General features: G+C 52.5%; 2 protein-coding genes across 3 annotated transcripts in view; both read left to right on the top strand.

The window, feature by feature from the left end:
• LOC116823633 (myomegalin-like) overlaps positions 1 to 9,983 on the top strand; it is a 51,737-nt gene extending 41,754 nt beyond the window's left edge. Inside the window, exons 3-4 of one of the 2 annotated variants that reach the window (XM_032778325.2) lie at positions 7,279 to 7,399; positions 9,807 to 9,983. In XM_032778325.2, coding sequence (XP_032634216.1) covers positions 7,279 to 7,399; positions 9,807 to 9,983 — 298 coding nt within the window. Of the gene's footprint in view, positions 1 to 4,165; positions 5,759 to 7,278; positions 7,400 to 9,806 lie in introns of those variants that run through there. The other variant, XM_075067986.1, reaches the window with a different exon arrangement.
• LOC116818148 (myomegalin-like) overlaps positions 1 to 14,656 on the top strand; it is a 144,658-nt gene that overhangs the window by 38,462 nt on the left and 91,540 nt on the right. The window lies entirely within an intron of this gene.

Raw genomic sequence — 14,656 nt, 5'->3', positions numbered from 1 at the left:
ACAGCTCCTGACCACTGTCCAGGCTGCCTGTGTATGGCTTCATGAGCCATGGCATCAAGGGATAGGCTGGGTCACCCAGGATAACGACAGGCATTCAACATCCCCAACGGTTATTTTCTGGTCTGGGAAGTAATTCCCTTGCTGCAGCCGTTTAAACAGAGTAGTGCTTCTGAAGACGCGAGCGTCATGAACCCTTCCTGGCCATCCCACGTGGATGTTGGTGAAACGTCCCTTGTGATCCACCAGTGCTTGCAGCACCATTGAAAAGTACCCCTTGTGGTTTACGTACTGGGTGCCCTGGCGCTCTGGGGCCAAGATAGGGATATGGGTTCCATCTATGGCCCCCCACAGTTAGGGAATCCCATTGCAGCAAAGCCATCCACTATCACCTGCACGTTTCCAAGAGTCACAACCTTTCGTAGCAGCAGCTTAACGATTGCTTTGGCTACTTGCATCACAGCAGCCCCCACAGTAGATTTGCCCCCACTCCAAATTGATTCCGACTGACCGGTAGCTGTCTGGCGTTGCAAGCTTCCAGAGGGCTATTGCCACTCGCTTCTCCACTGTGAGGGCTGCTCTCATCTTAGTATTATGGTGTTTCAGGGCAGGGAAAGCATGTCACAAAGTTCAAAGAAAGTGCTCTTACGCATGCGAAAGTTTTGCAGCCACTGGAATCGTCCCACACCTGCAAAACTATGCGGTCCCACCAGTCTGTGCTTGTTTCCCGCGCCCAAAATCGGCGTTCAATGGTAGAACCTGCCCCATTACCAGCAGTAGCTCCAAAACGCAGGGCCCGCGGTTAGGGAGAATTCAGTGTCCATGTCCTCATCGCTCTCGTCGCCGCGCTGCCGTAGCTGCCTCCTCCTCTCCTCCTGCCTTTGCAGTTCATGGTTCAGCATAGACAGCACGAGAGTGCGCGAGTGTTGACAACGTTCACGATAGCGTTACTGATCTCAGCAGGGTCCATGCTTGCTGTGCTATGGTTTGCTCAGTTCACCCAGGGAAAAAGGTGCGAAATGGTTGTCTGCTGCTTTCACAAAGGGAGGGGTGAGGCTGTACCCAGAACCACCCTTGACAATGATTTCTGCCCCATCAGGCACTGGGCTCTCAACCCAGAATTCCAAGGGGTGGGGGAGACTGCGGAACTATGGGATAGATACGGAATGGCTACCCACAGTGCACCGCTCCAGAAATCGACGCTAGCCTTGGACCATGGACGCACACCATCTAATTAACGTGCCTAGTGTGGACGCGCACACTCGACTTTATAATATCAGTTTTAAGAAACCGATTTTAGCTAATTCGATATTATCCCGTAGTGTAGACGTGGCCTCTGACTGGATGGCACAAGGTGCTGAGCAGCAGATCTCAGCCATTTCAGTAAGCAAGCCAGGTAGGCCGGCCAGCTGCCGGTTCAGAGAGGTTCCCCACTCTGCTCTCTCCAGTCCAGCTGGTAATGGGGCTCCTGCCAGCTGTTAGCACTAACATTCAGATCATCATCAGGTAATGCCCCTTGTGCCCAGCCTTAGGAGCCTCTCACTGCTGGAGATTGACCCCCCATAGGGTAGGTCTGCACAGTGGCTGGAGGTGTGATGCCCCCACTCCCAGCTCTGCTTGAAGTAGTGTCTGGAAAGTGGTGTGGCTGTGAGGGGAGACCTGAGAGACATCCTGGGGCAGCTAGCCCGAGCCGGGAATCTCACCTCCTAGCCACTGTGTAGACATACCCTGAGTGGCTGCTCAGCCAGTCCCTCCAGCTCCCTGATCCCCTCAAATTCCCCCAATGTGTCCCTCTCTGTCAGGTGCTGAGGGGCCCAGAGGTGGGTGTGCTCTTCTGGGTGTGGTGGTGCCAGAGTCCTGATGGACAGGCTGTCTACAGCACTGGCTTTTTGGAGCCATATTGCATTGCAACCTCAGTCTCCCTTGCGGCCTTCTCCCCTGCTCCCTGTGCTCAGCCCCAGTCTCTTCCCTTTGAGTATCTCTCTCCAGTTCTGATCATTTCCTCTACCTGCATTAGCTGCCTTGTGCCAGCCAAATCTGTGCTTTGATTGTCAGCTCATGTTTCTAGCCTGCATTAGCCCTGCCTCGGCACAACTCCATTCAGTGCCATCTGGGTGGGTCTCCAGTGTCAAATTGTGCAGGACTGATCCCTGGGGCTGGGGCACCTTCATAGACCCTCTCCCCCTCACCTGAACCATTGCTCTTCGCCTTAACCCCTTGTTCACCACGTGTGGGAGCCTGTTCTCAGTCTGTAACCTTTACTGGTTCGACCAGATACCTGCTAGCCAAAGGACTACACCCACTAGAGAAGACAGGTAGCCAAGAGGTCCAAGGGCAGCTGCCTGGTGGGAAGCCCAGGGTGCACACTCCTGGCTTTTCCCACCCGTTGCTGGGAGGGTTGGGGGCTTTTCCTCAGCCTCTAGGAGTGAAGGGGGAATGTCTCTGCCTCCTGCAGAGGGAGACGTGCTGCTGTTTGAGAGCCCTGCTCAATCCGTCTAGGGCAGGGGTCTCAAACACGCAGCCCGCAAGGTTATTTTCTGTGCCCCCCCAGCGTGTACCTGGAGCAGCTCCAGCCCGATGTGCACCAGGAGCAGGGCAGGCTCCCTGCCTGTGCTGCTCCGCCCCCCTCCCCGCAGCACTCTGGGAAGTGGACAGAACCTGGGGGAGGAGAGGCACAGGGGTGTGTGTGTTGATGTTGATTCAGGCACCGCCCCCAGCAGCTCCCATTGGCTGCAGTTCCCCATTCCTGGCCAACAGGAGATGCTGGGGGTGGTGCCTGAAGCAACAGCAACAGAACACCCCTCCACCCTGGTGCCCCTGCTCCCCCACATTCCAGCCACTTCAGTGAGCAGCCTGAGGGCAGGGCAGGCCGGCAAGGAGCCTGCCCTGCCCCTGGTGCGTGCTGGGCCGGAGCCCACCCCCAAACCCCTCCTGCAGTTGAACCCCCTGCCCTGAACCCTTGTTGCACCTTGACCCCCGCCACACCCCTCCTGCACCCCAAACTACTGCCCTGAGCCACCTGCCACACCCTGCACCCGACCCCCTGTCCTAAGCCCCTGCCACACCCCTCCTGCACCTCCTGGGGGCAGGGAGGGGACAGAGTTGGGGTGGGGATTTTGGGGAAGGGGTTGGAATGGGGGCAGGGAAGCGGTGGGAAGAGGAGGGGCAGGGGCGAGGCTTCATGGAAGGGGTGGAGTGGGGGCAGGGCCAAGGGCAGTTGCGAGGAGGTATCAGTAATGCAGGCCTTGGGCCAATGTACTAGTCCTCATGTGGCCCTTGTGGCCATTTGAGTTTGAGACCCCTGGTCTAGGGTCAGGCAGGGTATGGTGGTGCTGTGAGAGCAGCACACTCTTGCTGCCTGGAAGGGCTGTCCAGGGAGACCTGGCTGGTGCTTCTCAGGCCCTGCTCACACCCCAGCCTGTTTCCTGGGCGAGAGTTTGGATCTTGTTCTCTGAGATGGAGGCCTTGCTTTCCAGGAGCCTTTGCTCTGCTGTACAGATAGGGAGATTCACTGATGTCAGTAGCTCAGTCTGAAGAGCGCAGGCATCCACGTAGAATTAAAAATACCAGTCAGGTCACATGGGGGGAGGGATGACGCATGCCGGTGAGAGGCCTGTCCCAGGGGTGTTTGGCTGCAGGAGAGCTGCTCTTGTGCCCCTGTTAGAGGTTTTTCTGCATGATGCTGTGCAGAGAGGTCTTTTACGTTCAAGTCTAGTTTTCCCTCCATGACTGGATATAATCTTTGAATAAAGCAGGCAAAGGACCCTTAGGCACCCAGGAATAATGTCCAGGTTTAGATCCTGTAAGAGCAGCTCCGTGGGCTTGTGTTCCAAGTGATTTGTATAACAGAGATTTGCTTTTCAGTGCATCAGACATCCTGCTAATCTCCCTGCCTTGTGTAAACGGGGCCTTTGTCCCTGGAAGAGTATGTTTCCCAGGCTCCCTGCAGGCCCCTTTCTCAGCCTATCCCCAGCCAGGAAGGACTAGGAGAACAGGCAGAGTGAGGCAGTAGTGCCAGCTCCAAGCACTGAAAAATCGCACAGTTGGCTCAGAAATCATGATATTTTCACAATAATAAATATTGGGTTGGGTTTCTTTGTCTTCTAGTTTCTGAGCCTTCAGGGTTGAGTCAGGCCACATTTTTGTGTTTTTTTTCCTCTGCAACCAGGAGGACACACAACTTACTTAGTTTTCTGCATGAAAGCTGAGGGTCTCATGTAATCATCTGACACCAGGAGCTGGGACTTAAAGATCCCCTCCCCATTCTCATTCCAAAATCCCAAGAGTTGTCAGCACTGGAGAGGGTTTGAACATGTGCTGTACATCTCAATGGAGGCAGGGAGATGCGGGCTTAGAGGCTGATATTGTTTAACATTCTAGATGCAGCATGAGCAAGCACAGCTGTTTGTAAACTAAAAATAATCGGGCACCACCTGTTTCCCAGAGGGCAGAGAGACTCCTGTGCTGGCTGGGGGTGCATCACTGACTGCGCATAAGACAGGAACACAGTCTGTTTGCAAACAGGATGGAATCCCATGGGCTTTTCAGCACGTGAATCTCTCCCCCACCCCTGCTACTTTGCAAAGCTTTTGTATTTAAAAATAAAAGTCCATGTCACAGAAGTCCCCAAAGCAGGAATGGAATCCACGGATGAAGAGCTGCTCACATGACAGTCACCTTCTCAGTTTAAAATATGCCCTTTCCCTTTGTGACCTGCCATGTCCTGAGCGCTGTGCCCTTGGGAGAATGGCTGATGTCCTAGCCGCTGTGAGCAGGATGGGGAGGGGTGGCTCAGTCTGGTGATGGAGGTGACGGGGACAACAAGAAATTCTGAATTCAGATCTAGGCAGGTAAAGAGAAGGAAACGTTTTATTCCTATTGAATATTCATATTACAGTGGAGTCCAGAGACACCAATCTGGATGCGAGGCCCTGTCGTGCTAGGTGCTGCACATATGAAGACTCAGCTCTGAACAGTCCAGAAAGACAACTGATCTAGGCAGAGTATGGGAAAAGGAAGGCAATCAGATAGATCCAGTGTTTGCGCCCATTCTATCTCAGCCTGGCAGGCAACTGAATGGAAACCTAATGGCATCCCAGAGCTGTAGTCAGGGACCAAGGCCCCATGGTGCTGGGCAATCACAGAATGGAAAGACAGCCCCTGCTTACACTGGATTTCCTTGTAAGCTTGCAGCTGGCCATGCACTTGGGAGGGGAGAGCACAGGCTGTACTGCTGCTCCTGGAGGAAGGATGCTGCAGCCATGGGGGAACCTCGCTGGAATGGCAGGGAAGAGGGATGGAGCGACAGCCTGGCAGCATGCAGTACCTGGGACGCCAGGAGCATTGCACAGTGAGGGGAGGCTCTCCCCTATGATCGGCAGCATCAGCACAGCCAGGGAAAGTGTGTTCCCTCTGGTTCAGAGGCGCCTTTCCAAAACGCTAGGGTCCTTTCCCTGTGCCTCTCCTTCTTCGCCCAACCCCGGCCAAGGCTAGCTGGTGTGATGCTCAGGAGGCCCATCTGCTCTGCTTGGGGCCAGTGTTCCCACTTCCTCATATCTTCTGTGACGGTGCTGTCCATGGAAGCCAGCTGAGGTCACTCAATTAGGGTGAACTGCAAACAAAACGGGGCAGACAAACCCCAAACGCTGGTGGATATTCCAGTACTTAGGTTACCAAGCCAGCACAAAACAGCTTCTATAGTACCGCACTGGTTATTTAGAAGTCCAAACAACACAGTTCTCTTAAAGTACCCAGCCTTAGGCCTCCATCCAGACACACATGTCAGATATGATGATGATTACTGAAAATCTTATCTCATCATATAGAAGAAAAAGTTCTTCCAATTCCAAAGGATCAGCCACATACCCAGGTCCAATTATAACTTAGATCTTACCCAAAATACAGGCTTATAGCCAATCCTTATTAACTAAACTAAAATTTGTTAAAAAAAGAAGAGAGAGTGAGTGTTGGTTAAAAGATCAATACACATACAGACTTGAATTCAATTCTTGAGGTTCAGATACATAGCAGAGGTGAGTTTGTAGTTGTCAAAAGTCGTTTTAGAAATAGTCCATAGGTTCTAGTCCAATGTTCATATTCAAGGTGGCTCCAATTGATGACTGGGGATCTTAATCCTTATGGCTTAAGGTTTCCCCCTCTTGAAACCCACAGCAGATCTGAGATGAAGAAGGATTGTGTCCCAGGGTTCTTATACATTTCCAGCAGCCTTTTGACCTGAGAAAACAATAGGGAACAGGTATAATTCTCCTTCTCCCAAATATCCTAGCAATTAGCACAGGGTAATGTATCCATTAAACAGTTCAGATACAGGTTACCACAACCTTCAAAGATACACAGACAATAATACTATTTCACTCAAGTATCGTCATAAATGTTAATATTCCTTTTTTGATCTTTGAATTAAAACTATAGCAATAGACAAGACTTGTTTACTTACCTCACAAGACCTGAGCAAACACCTACCCTTCTACCTCTAACAATGCAGGCTGCATTTCAAACCTCTATTCATTTACATATCTTCCTAACCAGTCTCTAAAGTTTGGCCATGGGTCGGGTCAGTCTGTGAGTTAATTAACTTTTTCTGGCCCTGTCACCTTTCAATGAAGTATTATATTACACTCATAATGTCACACCTTCCTTGTTCCAACTGCCTGCGCTGGTGGGGGGCAGAGTGGAACGGGTCAAAGGGGTTGGTACATCGCCTGCTGTCTGTGGAGCATGCCTGGCCCTGACAGCCTGAAGCTGGAGACCAGGCTCAGATCTGGACGCGGCTTTCCACCTGGGGAGAGGTGAGCATATGGGGCCTGATTCTGCGCTATCAAACTGGTGCAGTGGGGAATCAGGCCCAGATCCTTTGGGAGCTGGCTTAGTGCCCCATCCTCCCCTGCAGTCCCTCTCTGGGTGCTGGGGACCAGCAGGCCACGCTCAAGTCTCTGCAGTCTGCAGCTGTTGCTGTGGGCCTGGTGCAGCGATGGAGTAGAGCAGCCGCTGCTATTCCTCCCATGCTCACCCCACTCAGTGCAGCAGTGGGTGTGTGGCTGTACATGCTGGTCTGTGCTAGCTCTCCCTGTGCTGCTAGCCCCAGGTGGGGCCTCCCAGAGCTGTGCTGGGGGTGGGACCACATCTAGGCCCTGTTTGTGACACTGACAGAGTGGAGCAAGCCACGGTGGCTGTGGGGGGACAGCCTGACTTGCAGCCCAGCCCCCGCTGGGTGGTACCAGGCTGCTCTTTGCTCTGACAGGCAGGTGCCATGTCTTGCAGGGCAGCTGCGGACCTGACCAGTCGCAATGAAGCAGAGCTCCAGCGCAGGTACGAGGAGCGGCAGCAGGAGATGGAGCACGTGTCGGAGCTCCTGGAGAACAAGATCCAGCTCCTGCAGGAGGTGAGTGGGGTGGGGCACACCCCCCCGCCATGTGGCATCAGCCACGGAAGAGGAGCACAGAGCCACCTGAGACCAAGTGGGGCCCAGCTCTCTCTCTTTGCCGCCCCCTCTGCCCATTCTGGAGTCCCAGTTTCTTCCCCAAATCTCAGGGGGCTCAGCTCTTCTGGGCCTGCCATGTAGGATGAGCTTTGGGCCCCACGGCAAGACCCCCATGGGACACAAGGAGCAGGACTCTTGGCCCTTGTGACTTTTCTTTGCTTATGGAGAATGGAGTTCGGGGTCCCTCGGGACTCCCCTTAACCCATGGGAAACTGGGAAAAAATTTGAGGCCCCAGCTGCTCTCCTCCACCCCAATGGGATAGGGAACCGCTGGTTATTCCCTCTGTATCTCCAGCAGACAGAGCTCTGAGCCCTCCAGCCCTCTCTCTTTACCCACAGCACATGGATGAGGGAGCCAGGCCTGCAGGGTATTAGGAACCAGTTGCAGGACTCCGTGGCCCCTGACTCCCACGTCCTGTTCTCTTCATTGGAAGGGCAGCTTTGCCGTCCTGGTACGAGAGAGCCCGTCAGCATAGCCTCCCCCTCAGGGCCGGTGCAAGGATGTTTTGCGCCCTAGGCAAAACTTTCACCTTGTGCCCTCCCCCCCCCGCGCCCCCACTCTGAGGCACTTCCCCCTACGGCAGCCTCCCCCCCTCCAGCCCTGAAGCGCCCCCCTTGTGGCAGCTCTCCACCCTCCACTCTGAGGCACCCCTCCCCCCGCCCCAGCTCACCCTGCTCCGTGCACGAGCACCCCAAGCATGGTGTGGCCACTTCACTTCTCCCACCTCCCAGGCTTGCGGCGCCTAAGCTGATTGGCACCGCAAGCCTGGGAGGTGGGAGAAGTGAAGTGGCCATGGCGTGCTCGGGGAGGAGGCGGGGCAGGGGTGAGCTGGGGCTGTGTGCTTCCCCCCCACTTACTTGCTACAGGCGGCCCTCCCTGTGCTCCCCTGCCCCAGCTCCCTCCGCCTCAATGCCAGCAGCAACCGGGGCGGCTGAAGATCCGGCCGCTGCGGTCGCTGCTGAAGAAAATGGCGCCCCCCAAATGCCAGCCCCCTAGGCAACTGCCTATGTTGCCTAAATGGTTGCACCGGCCCTGCTCCCCATACCAGCCTAGTGTTGTCCTTGCTCTCATCTCCTTCGACAGGTGCAGAGATTGGCATCTCTGAGGGACTCCCCTGGGTCATGGACTCAGACTTGTGATGACCCAATCTGTTCCAGTGAAGATATGCAGCTTCCTCCTTCATATACTAATTACACAGATGCAGCTGAAGTCCACGGGAGCTGCTGACCACTTGGCACTTCTGCAAATTAGGCCACCTCTTTAGGAGCCTACATCTAGATTTAGGAGCCACCCTATATTTGAACATCTTGGCCAGGATGTAATCCATACCGTGGGAGCACAACTGGCTCTAGGAGAACCTTCCTTGTTGCTGTTATGGCACTGTTTGTGTTTAACCTTTCCATCGCAGTCATAGAGCTTTTTATTTTTCACTTAATTTCCTTGGGTTTTAAAATAAAGAACTGGACAGAAGAGGTTTTGTAAATGAAGGCAGGGGGTCATGGCTACAGTGAAAAGGATAGAGGCACCTGAAATCACAGGGGAGGGATTTTAAACATTTTTTGTATTCTTGTGATATTTCTCCTCTCTTGGATTTAAGGCAGTGAGTGTCCTGGGAGGACTTGACAGTGTTTTGCAGGGAGGAATTTGCACTTGTCTCACCAGCAGCCCGCGCTCAGTATCCCCTGCTCTTCCCCATGTGGCCCCATAGGGATGGTACATTGTAAGCCACCTCCAGAAAGCCCTCCATCACTGTGGGAAGCACTTGTACCCCAGCCCTGAGCTCACGTCCTCTCTTAAGAGCTGTCATTTGCAGCCTGTCATCTAATTCAGGCTGCTCAGAAGGGAGGTGGGGAGCGAGTTGCAGAGTCCTGGAGCCCTAGCAGATGCTCAGTGAGCTTGCTCCAAGTGAGCTTTCCAGGGCATGCAGCTGTTGGGTTTTAGTCCCAATTCAGCAGAGACAAGCTGAAGTGAGTTTGAAGAGGATGGGCTGTAGTGCAGCTCCTGGTGGGACTTGAACTTGAATGTCAATGGCAGGTCCCACAAATGTTAGCACTGATGCATCACTTGCTAGTGACTGTAGCGTGGCCCTAATTCAGTCATCACTTGCAGCAACTCAGGTCAATAGGCCCAGCCCTTCATCCTCTGCCCAAACCCTGCAGCCTACAGGAGGGAGCATGTCTGGTCTCGCTGGATGCAGCAGTCGCCCACTGGTATTGCTGCTTCTCCTTCCACTCACAAGCCAGCAGGGTTGTGGCTCTCTGCCTGGGTAGCGTGAGTAGCCTGGCTCATGTCACATTCCATCCCCAGGAGGCCAGATTAGCAAAGAGCGAGGTGGAGAGGATGGCAGCCCTGGTGGAGGCTGAGAAGGGACGCTGCCTGGAGCTAACCAAAAAGCTGAAGGAGCTCACCAAGGAGGAGGAGAAGAGAGGAGCCCAGGTTCTGCGTGATGATCACTGTGCTGCACTGGCCCAGAAAGACAAGTAGGTAGCCGTGGTCACTCCAGTGACTTGCCTCTGCTGCTTCCTGGCTGGTGGCCACTTGCACATAGAGCAGATAGCCCAGCTGGGGGGTTCAGAAGACAGATCCTTGTCTCGGAGACCCCAGAGTGGAGCTTGCTGTGCCACACTGGGCCGCATGACAGCAGGACCAGTCACTGCCTGGGTGAGCAGGGTTGCAAGATGGGGTGGAGGTTGGCATCCAGCAAAGCCAGGGCTCAGGGAGCCCTTGGGGAAGATCCTGCTAGGGGCCAGTGTCTGGCTGATCCAGGTGGTACTGGCTGGTTGGGATGAGTTAAGCCACATAAGGGGACTCCCTGGGTGCTGTACAGAGAACATAGTGATTGTGCACTCCCTGGCTCCTTGCAGCATCTCCAGCACAGGGGCATGGGTGGGGGTTGGTGTGTGGCCAGCAGGTTGCTACCCTCCGGACTGTTCCAGAAACAGCCTCTTGGGCTAGGAGCTGTCAGTCGTAAACCCTAAGGCTGCTCTAATTTACTCTGGGGACTGACCCATGCCTTGGCTGGCCCCAAAATCAGTTCTGCAAATGTGATGTGAAACTGCCTTGGGTCCTGCGCTGAACACAGAGCCCTTTAGCGGAGATCCTCCTCTTCTTCCCAAGTTAACTAAGCCATTTTCTCCTTGGCAGACACATTGAAGAGCTGATCCAGGAGCTAAGTGCCAGAGAGCAGCTCATTGAGCTGCTGGCCACAGAGAAGCAGAACCTGCTGCAGCGTCTGGAGGAGCCCAGAGAAATGGAGGTGCAGGTGAGATGGGAGCTGTGCAGGGGATAGTCTGAGGCATCCCAGCGTGTCCCTCCTACACATGTAGCTGGGCCATTTCCTGGGATCTAGTCTCAGCTCTGCCACCGGCTTGCTGGGTGACCTGGGCAAGTCATTTCCCTGCTCTGTACCTTAGATTCCCCATTGATAAAATGGTGGTAATGGTGTTGACCTCCTTTGTAAAGGGCTTTGCAATCTTGGGTTGATAAGAGCCAAGTGGCCCTGTGTTCTTTATTGTTATTCTCAGATTTGGCTCAGATGGGCTATCTTCTGTGAGTGGAAACCTGGCACTGGGGCCCCTGGTCACACTTCATGCACCAATTAGAAAATCACTCAGTAGGTTGGGTTTAACTCATAAGGCTCTGTGTGCGCATCTGTGTGTGTGTGTGTGTGGTGGGGTGAGCGAGGGGAGAGCAGCCATGATTTGGGGGCCTTTTCTCTCAGTCCCTCCCTGTCCACAAGCTTTAAAACCAGTTCTGCTGACTGGGTGGAGGCACTGGGCCAGGTGTCCCTCTGTCACCTCAGTGAAGTGGCACCATAAGTGAACTGGCACAGTTTGTCTGGTAAGTGTGGACCAGGCAGCGGGGTAGAATTGTTTTCTAACTCTCTTACAAAGGATTTGCCTGGGGCAGGATTCTGTGGTGATTTAATGCCTAGCACTCATCTATTTCTTTATACGTCTCCAAGTACATTAGGCAAGGCCTTGTTCCCTGTGCAGATAGGACAATGGGATTTTGCCAGAGGGACTTGCCTTGCCTCCTAGGGTAGGGGCTCAGATTGGAGTTGGGCATTGCAATAGGGTGTACTGGCCCTTTAAAACTGGTGTGGGAAACCTTCAGAGCTAGCACTAGCCCCTCCCAGATTAGTGTGTGGAGGATGAGGTCATGTGATGGCAGCTGGAAGCCAACCCAACCAGCTGCCTTTGTTCAGGGCCTGTGATGGGAACTTGGGAGTGAAGCTCCCTGCTTTCCTCGTTGCTGGGGGAATGCTGGGAATCACAAGGGAAATTGTGGGCCTCTGCAGCAGTGCATACTGGGAAGGGGGAGGGTGTATGACTGGAAGTGATGAGTGCAGGGCAGGGGCGGCTCTAGACATTTTGCCGCCCCAAGCATGGCGGCATGCCGCGGGGGGCGCACTGCCGGTCGCCGGACCCACGGCTCCGGTGGACCTCCCGCAGGCGTGCCAACGGACCCTCCACAGGCATGCCGCCAAAGGCGGCCTGCCTGCCACCCTCCCAGCAACTGGCAGAGCGCCCCCCGCGGCATGCCACCCCAAGCATGCGCTTGGCGTGCTGGGGCCTGGAGCCGCCCCTGGTGCAAGGGAAGGAGAGAAACCCAGGCTCTCAGGGAAGGTAAGTGGCATGCCTATTTACCTCTTGCAATACAAGGCTGACGGGCATTCAGGGAAACAAAGGCAGCAAATTAAACCTACCTGAGGACACACTGTTTTACAGACTGCACAGTTAACCTGTGCAACTCACTGCCACAGGAACTCACTGAGGCCAAGAGCTAAGTGTGATTAAAGAACATCCCACTGGGGAGGTTCTTGCAGCTCATCTCAGCATCCAGCCCTCTCTTGAAATGCACTGTACAAAGGATACAAACCCTCCTGCTTTGGAACATAAACCGCTAACTGACACAGCTAGGAACTTCCCCTGTGGTAAGTGAGTCCATAATTCTCCTTCCCATGATTCTCTGCACCTTCTGCTGAAGCATTTGCTCCTGGCTACTGTCAGGGGCTGAACTAGATGGAGCCTGGGGCTGGCAGTTCTGCCTTGCATTTTGATGAACAAACACTCCAAGCTGTAATTTCTGCTGCCTGGAGCCAGCGGTAGCAAAGGCCACACCAGTGACTCTCTTATAGCTGAACCTTAGCCAGACCTGGTGCAAGTTCTAGGGTAACAACACTCTGAGACTCAGTTTTTAAGGACACCTGAGACTCAGTTTTTAAGGACACCTGCTCACCCACCCAAAAACAACCCTGTTGAAACTGACAAGTGGAAGGAAAAACAAGACAATTTGAAAATATGTCACACCTAACTGTCATAAACAGATAGCTAAGGGTTAATGTTTCTTTTACCTGTAAAGGGTTAACAAAGGGAACCACACACCTGACCAGAGGACCAATCAGGAAACTGGATTTTTCAAAGCTCAGGGAGGGAATTTTTTGGGTGTGTGTCCCTTTGTCTGTGTCTCCGGTCTGAGCTGTACCCAAGGGGGCAGGGGGCTCTTTTCAAAATTTTCTAAGAGGCCTCAGTGGTCATCACCTGCCCTTTGTAGGTGGCAGAAATTTCCTCGTTGATGTGGAACAACCATTGGTGTAGGGTTGTTAGGATTGGCTGGGTCTGTTGCCTTAAGCCTGTTCTAATTCCCAGTGGCCTGCCGATGGGCTCCCCTCTGGAGTTCTGGTCTGTCTTTTGTGGGCTTGCATCTTCTCTTTTGTTTCTTCTGTGGGGCCACCTTCTTCTTCTTGTAGTTTTCTTTGGTGGGTGCCTTCTTTGGTTTGCCTTTCCTTTTGTAGGCTGCCAAGTTTTGATTTGTTCTTTCTTTTTTCTTTCTACTCGACCTCTTTTCCTTTTTTCCAGTTGTCCGCCATGATAACTTGCTTCTTTGATTTGTTCCTCTGCATCAGTTTGCCTCTTTCCCTTGTTTCAAGGGCAATCCTTTGGTAGTCATGGTTCATGCTTTCTTGGTGTTGGGGTGCCCTCTGGTGTTTAATTTTGTCTGAAAACTGCTGGTCTCTGTTGTCCTCGTGGGGTCTGCCTAGCAACAGTGTCCCTTTTGTTTAACTTCTCTCCCCTAGCTAACCTTCTATGCAAATTAACTAGTACAAACCACTTTAATTTGCATGTGTATTCTGCTGGTACTTTATACTCAACAGGCTGGAATCTCTATTGTTTAACAAAACACCCTTTTGTCCCTTAATGGCTCCTTGCTTAAAATGCAGCCCAAACTGAGCAAAACCTTTAATGTTCCTCGCTTAAAATGCAAAGCAACTGAAGCAGCAGAGAAACAGAAAAAAAAATTCCCTCTCTGGCTCTTTTTAAACCAAACCCCTTTCTCTCGCTTTAAAAAGCCTTAGCAGAGAAAAGAAAAATAATATTCCACTGGCTTCTTAGATTCTTATCTTTCTATCACCGCTAAGCCAACATATCATAAGCATAAAATCCAATTCTGAACCTTAGCTCCAAATGTGGGTGCGTAGATAACAAATCCTCTAAGCTTAATTACCAGCTTAGATCTTGATATGCTGCCGACCCAGAGCAGGAATTAGTGCCTGTCTCACTCTGGTCTTCCCAACACCTTCCCTGGGGAACCCAGGACTTCAGAATGCCTGAGAGTCTCACAACAAAAGGAAATACCCACTTCCCTTCTCCCTCGTTTACCTTCCCCAGAATTTTCCCGCCCTGGGTAACACTAAGAGATTTCCCTGCTCCATTCCCTTGAACAACAAACCCAGAAGAGATTAAGTGTCTCTCCCCCTCAACCCCAGAGGCTATGCAATTCAAGCTTAGTCAATCTAACACCCAAAAGGGGATTTCCCCCTCCCTTCGTTCCTTAGCCTTAACCAGAAGAAAACTCAAAACAGGTCTTAAAAAGAAAGCTTTAAAAAAAGAAAGAAAAAGACATTAAAAATGTTCTCTGTATCCAAAGGTTTGACAAATATACAGGGTCAATTTCTTAAAAAGAAAAATGAAAAACAGCCTTAATTCAAAAAGATATCCAATTTAAAAAACATTCCAGCAACCTACACACAATGTAAATACAAAAAAAAATAGAAAGCTTACTGTCTTTCTTACCTTGTACTTACAACTTTGGAAACAGAAGAGATTACAGAAGCTTGAAGAGAGAAAGTTCAACTCTCAGAGCCCAGAAGCAAC

This window comes from Chelonoidis abingdonii, chromosome 7 (genome assembly GCF_003597395.2).
Source record: "Chelonoidis abingdonii isolate Lonesome George chromosome 7, CheloAbing_2.0, whole genome shotgun sequence".
Taxonomy (NCBI): Eukaryota; Metazoa; Chordata; order Testudines; family Testudinidae; genus Chelonoidis; species Chelonoidis abingdonii.
Note: the sequence above shows the minus strand (reverse complement) of the source record. Positions and strands in the feature narration are given on the sequence as shown.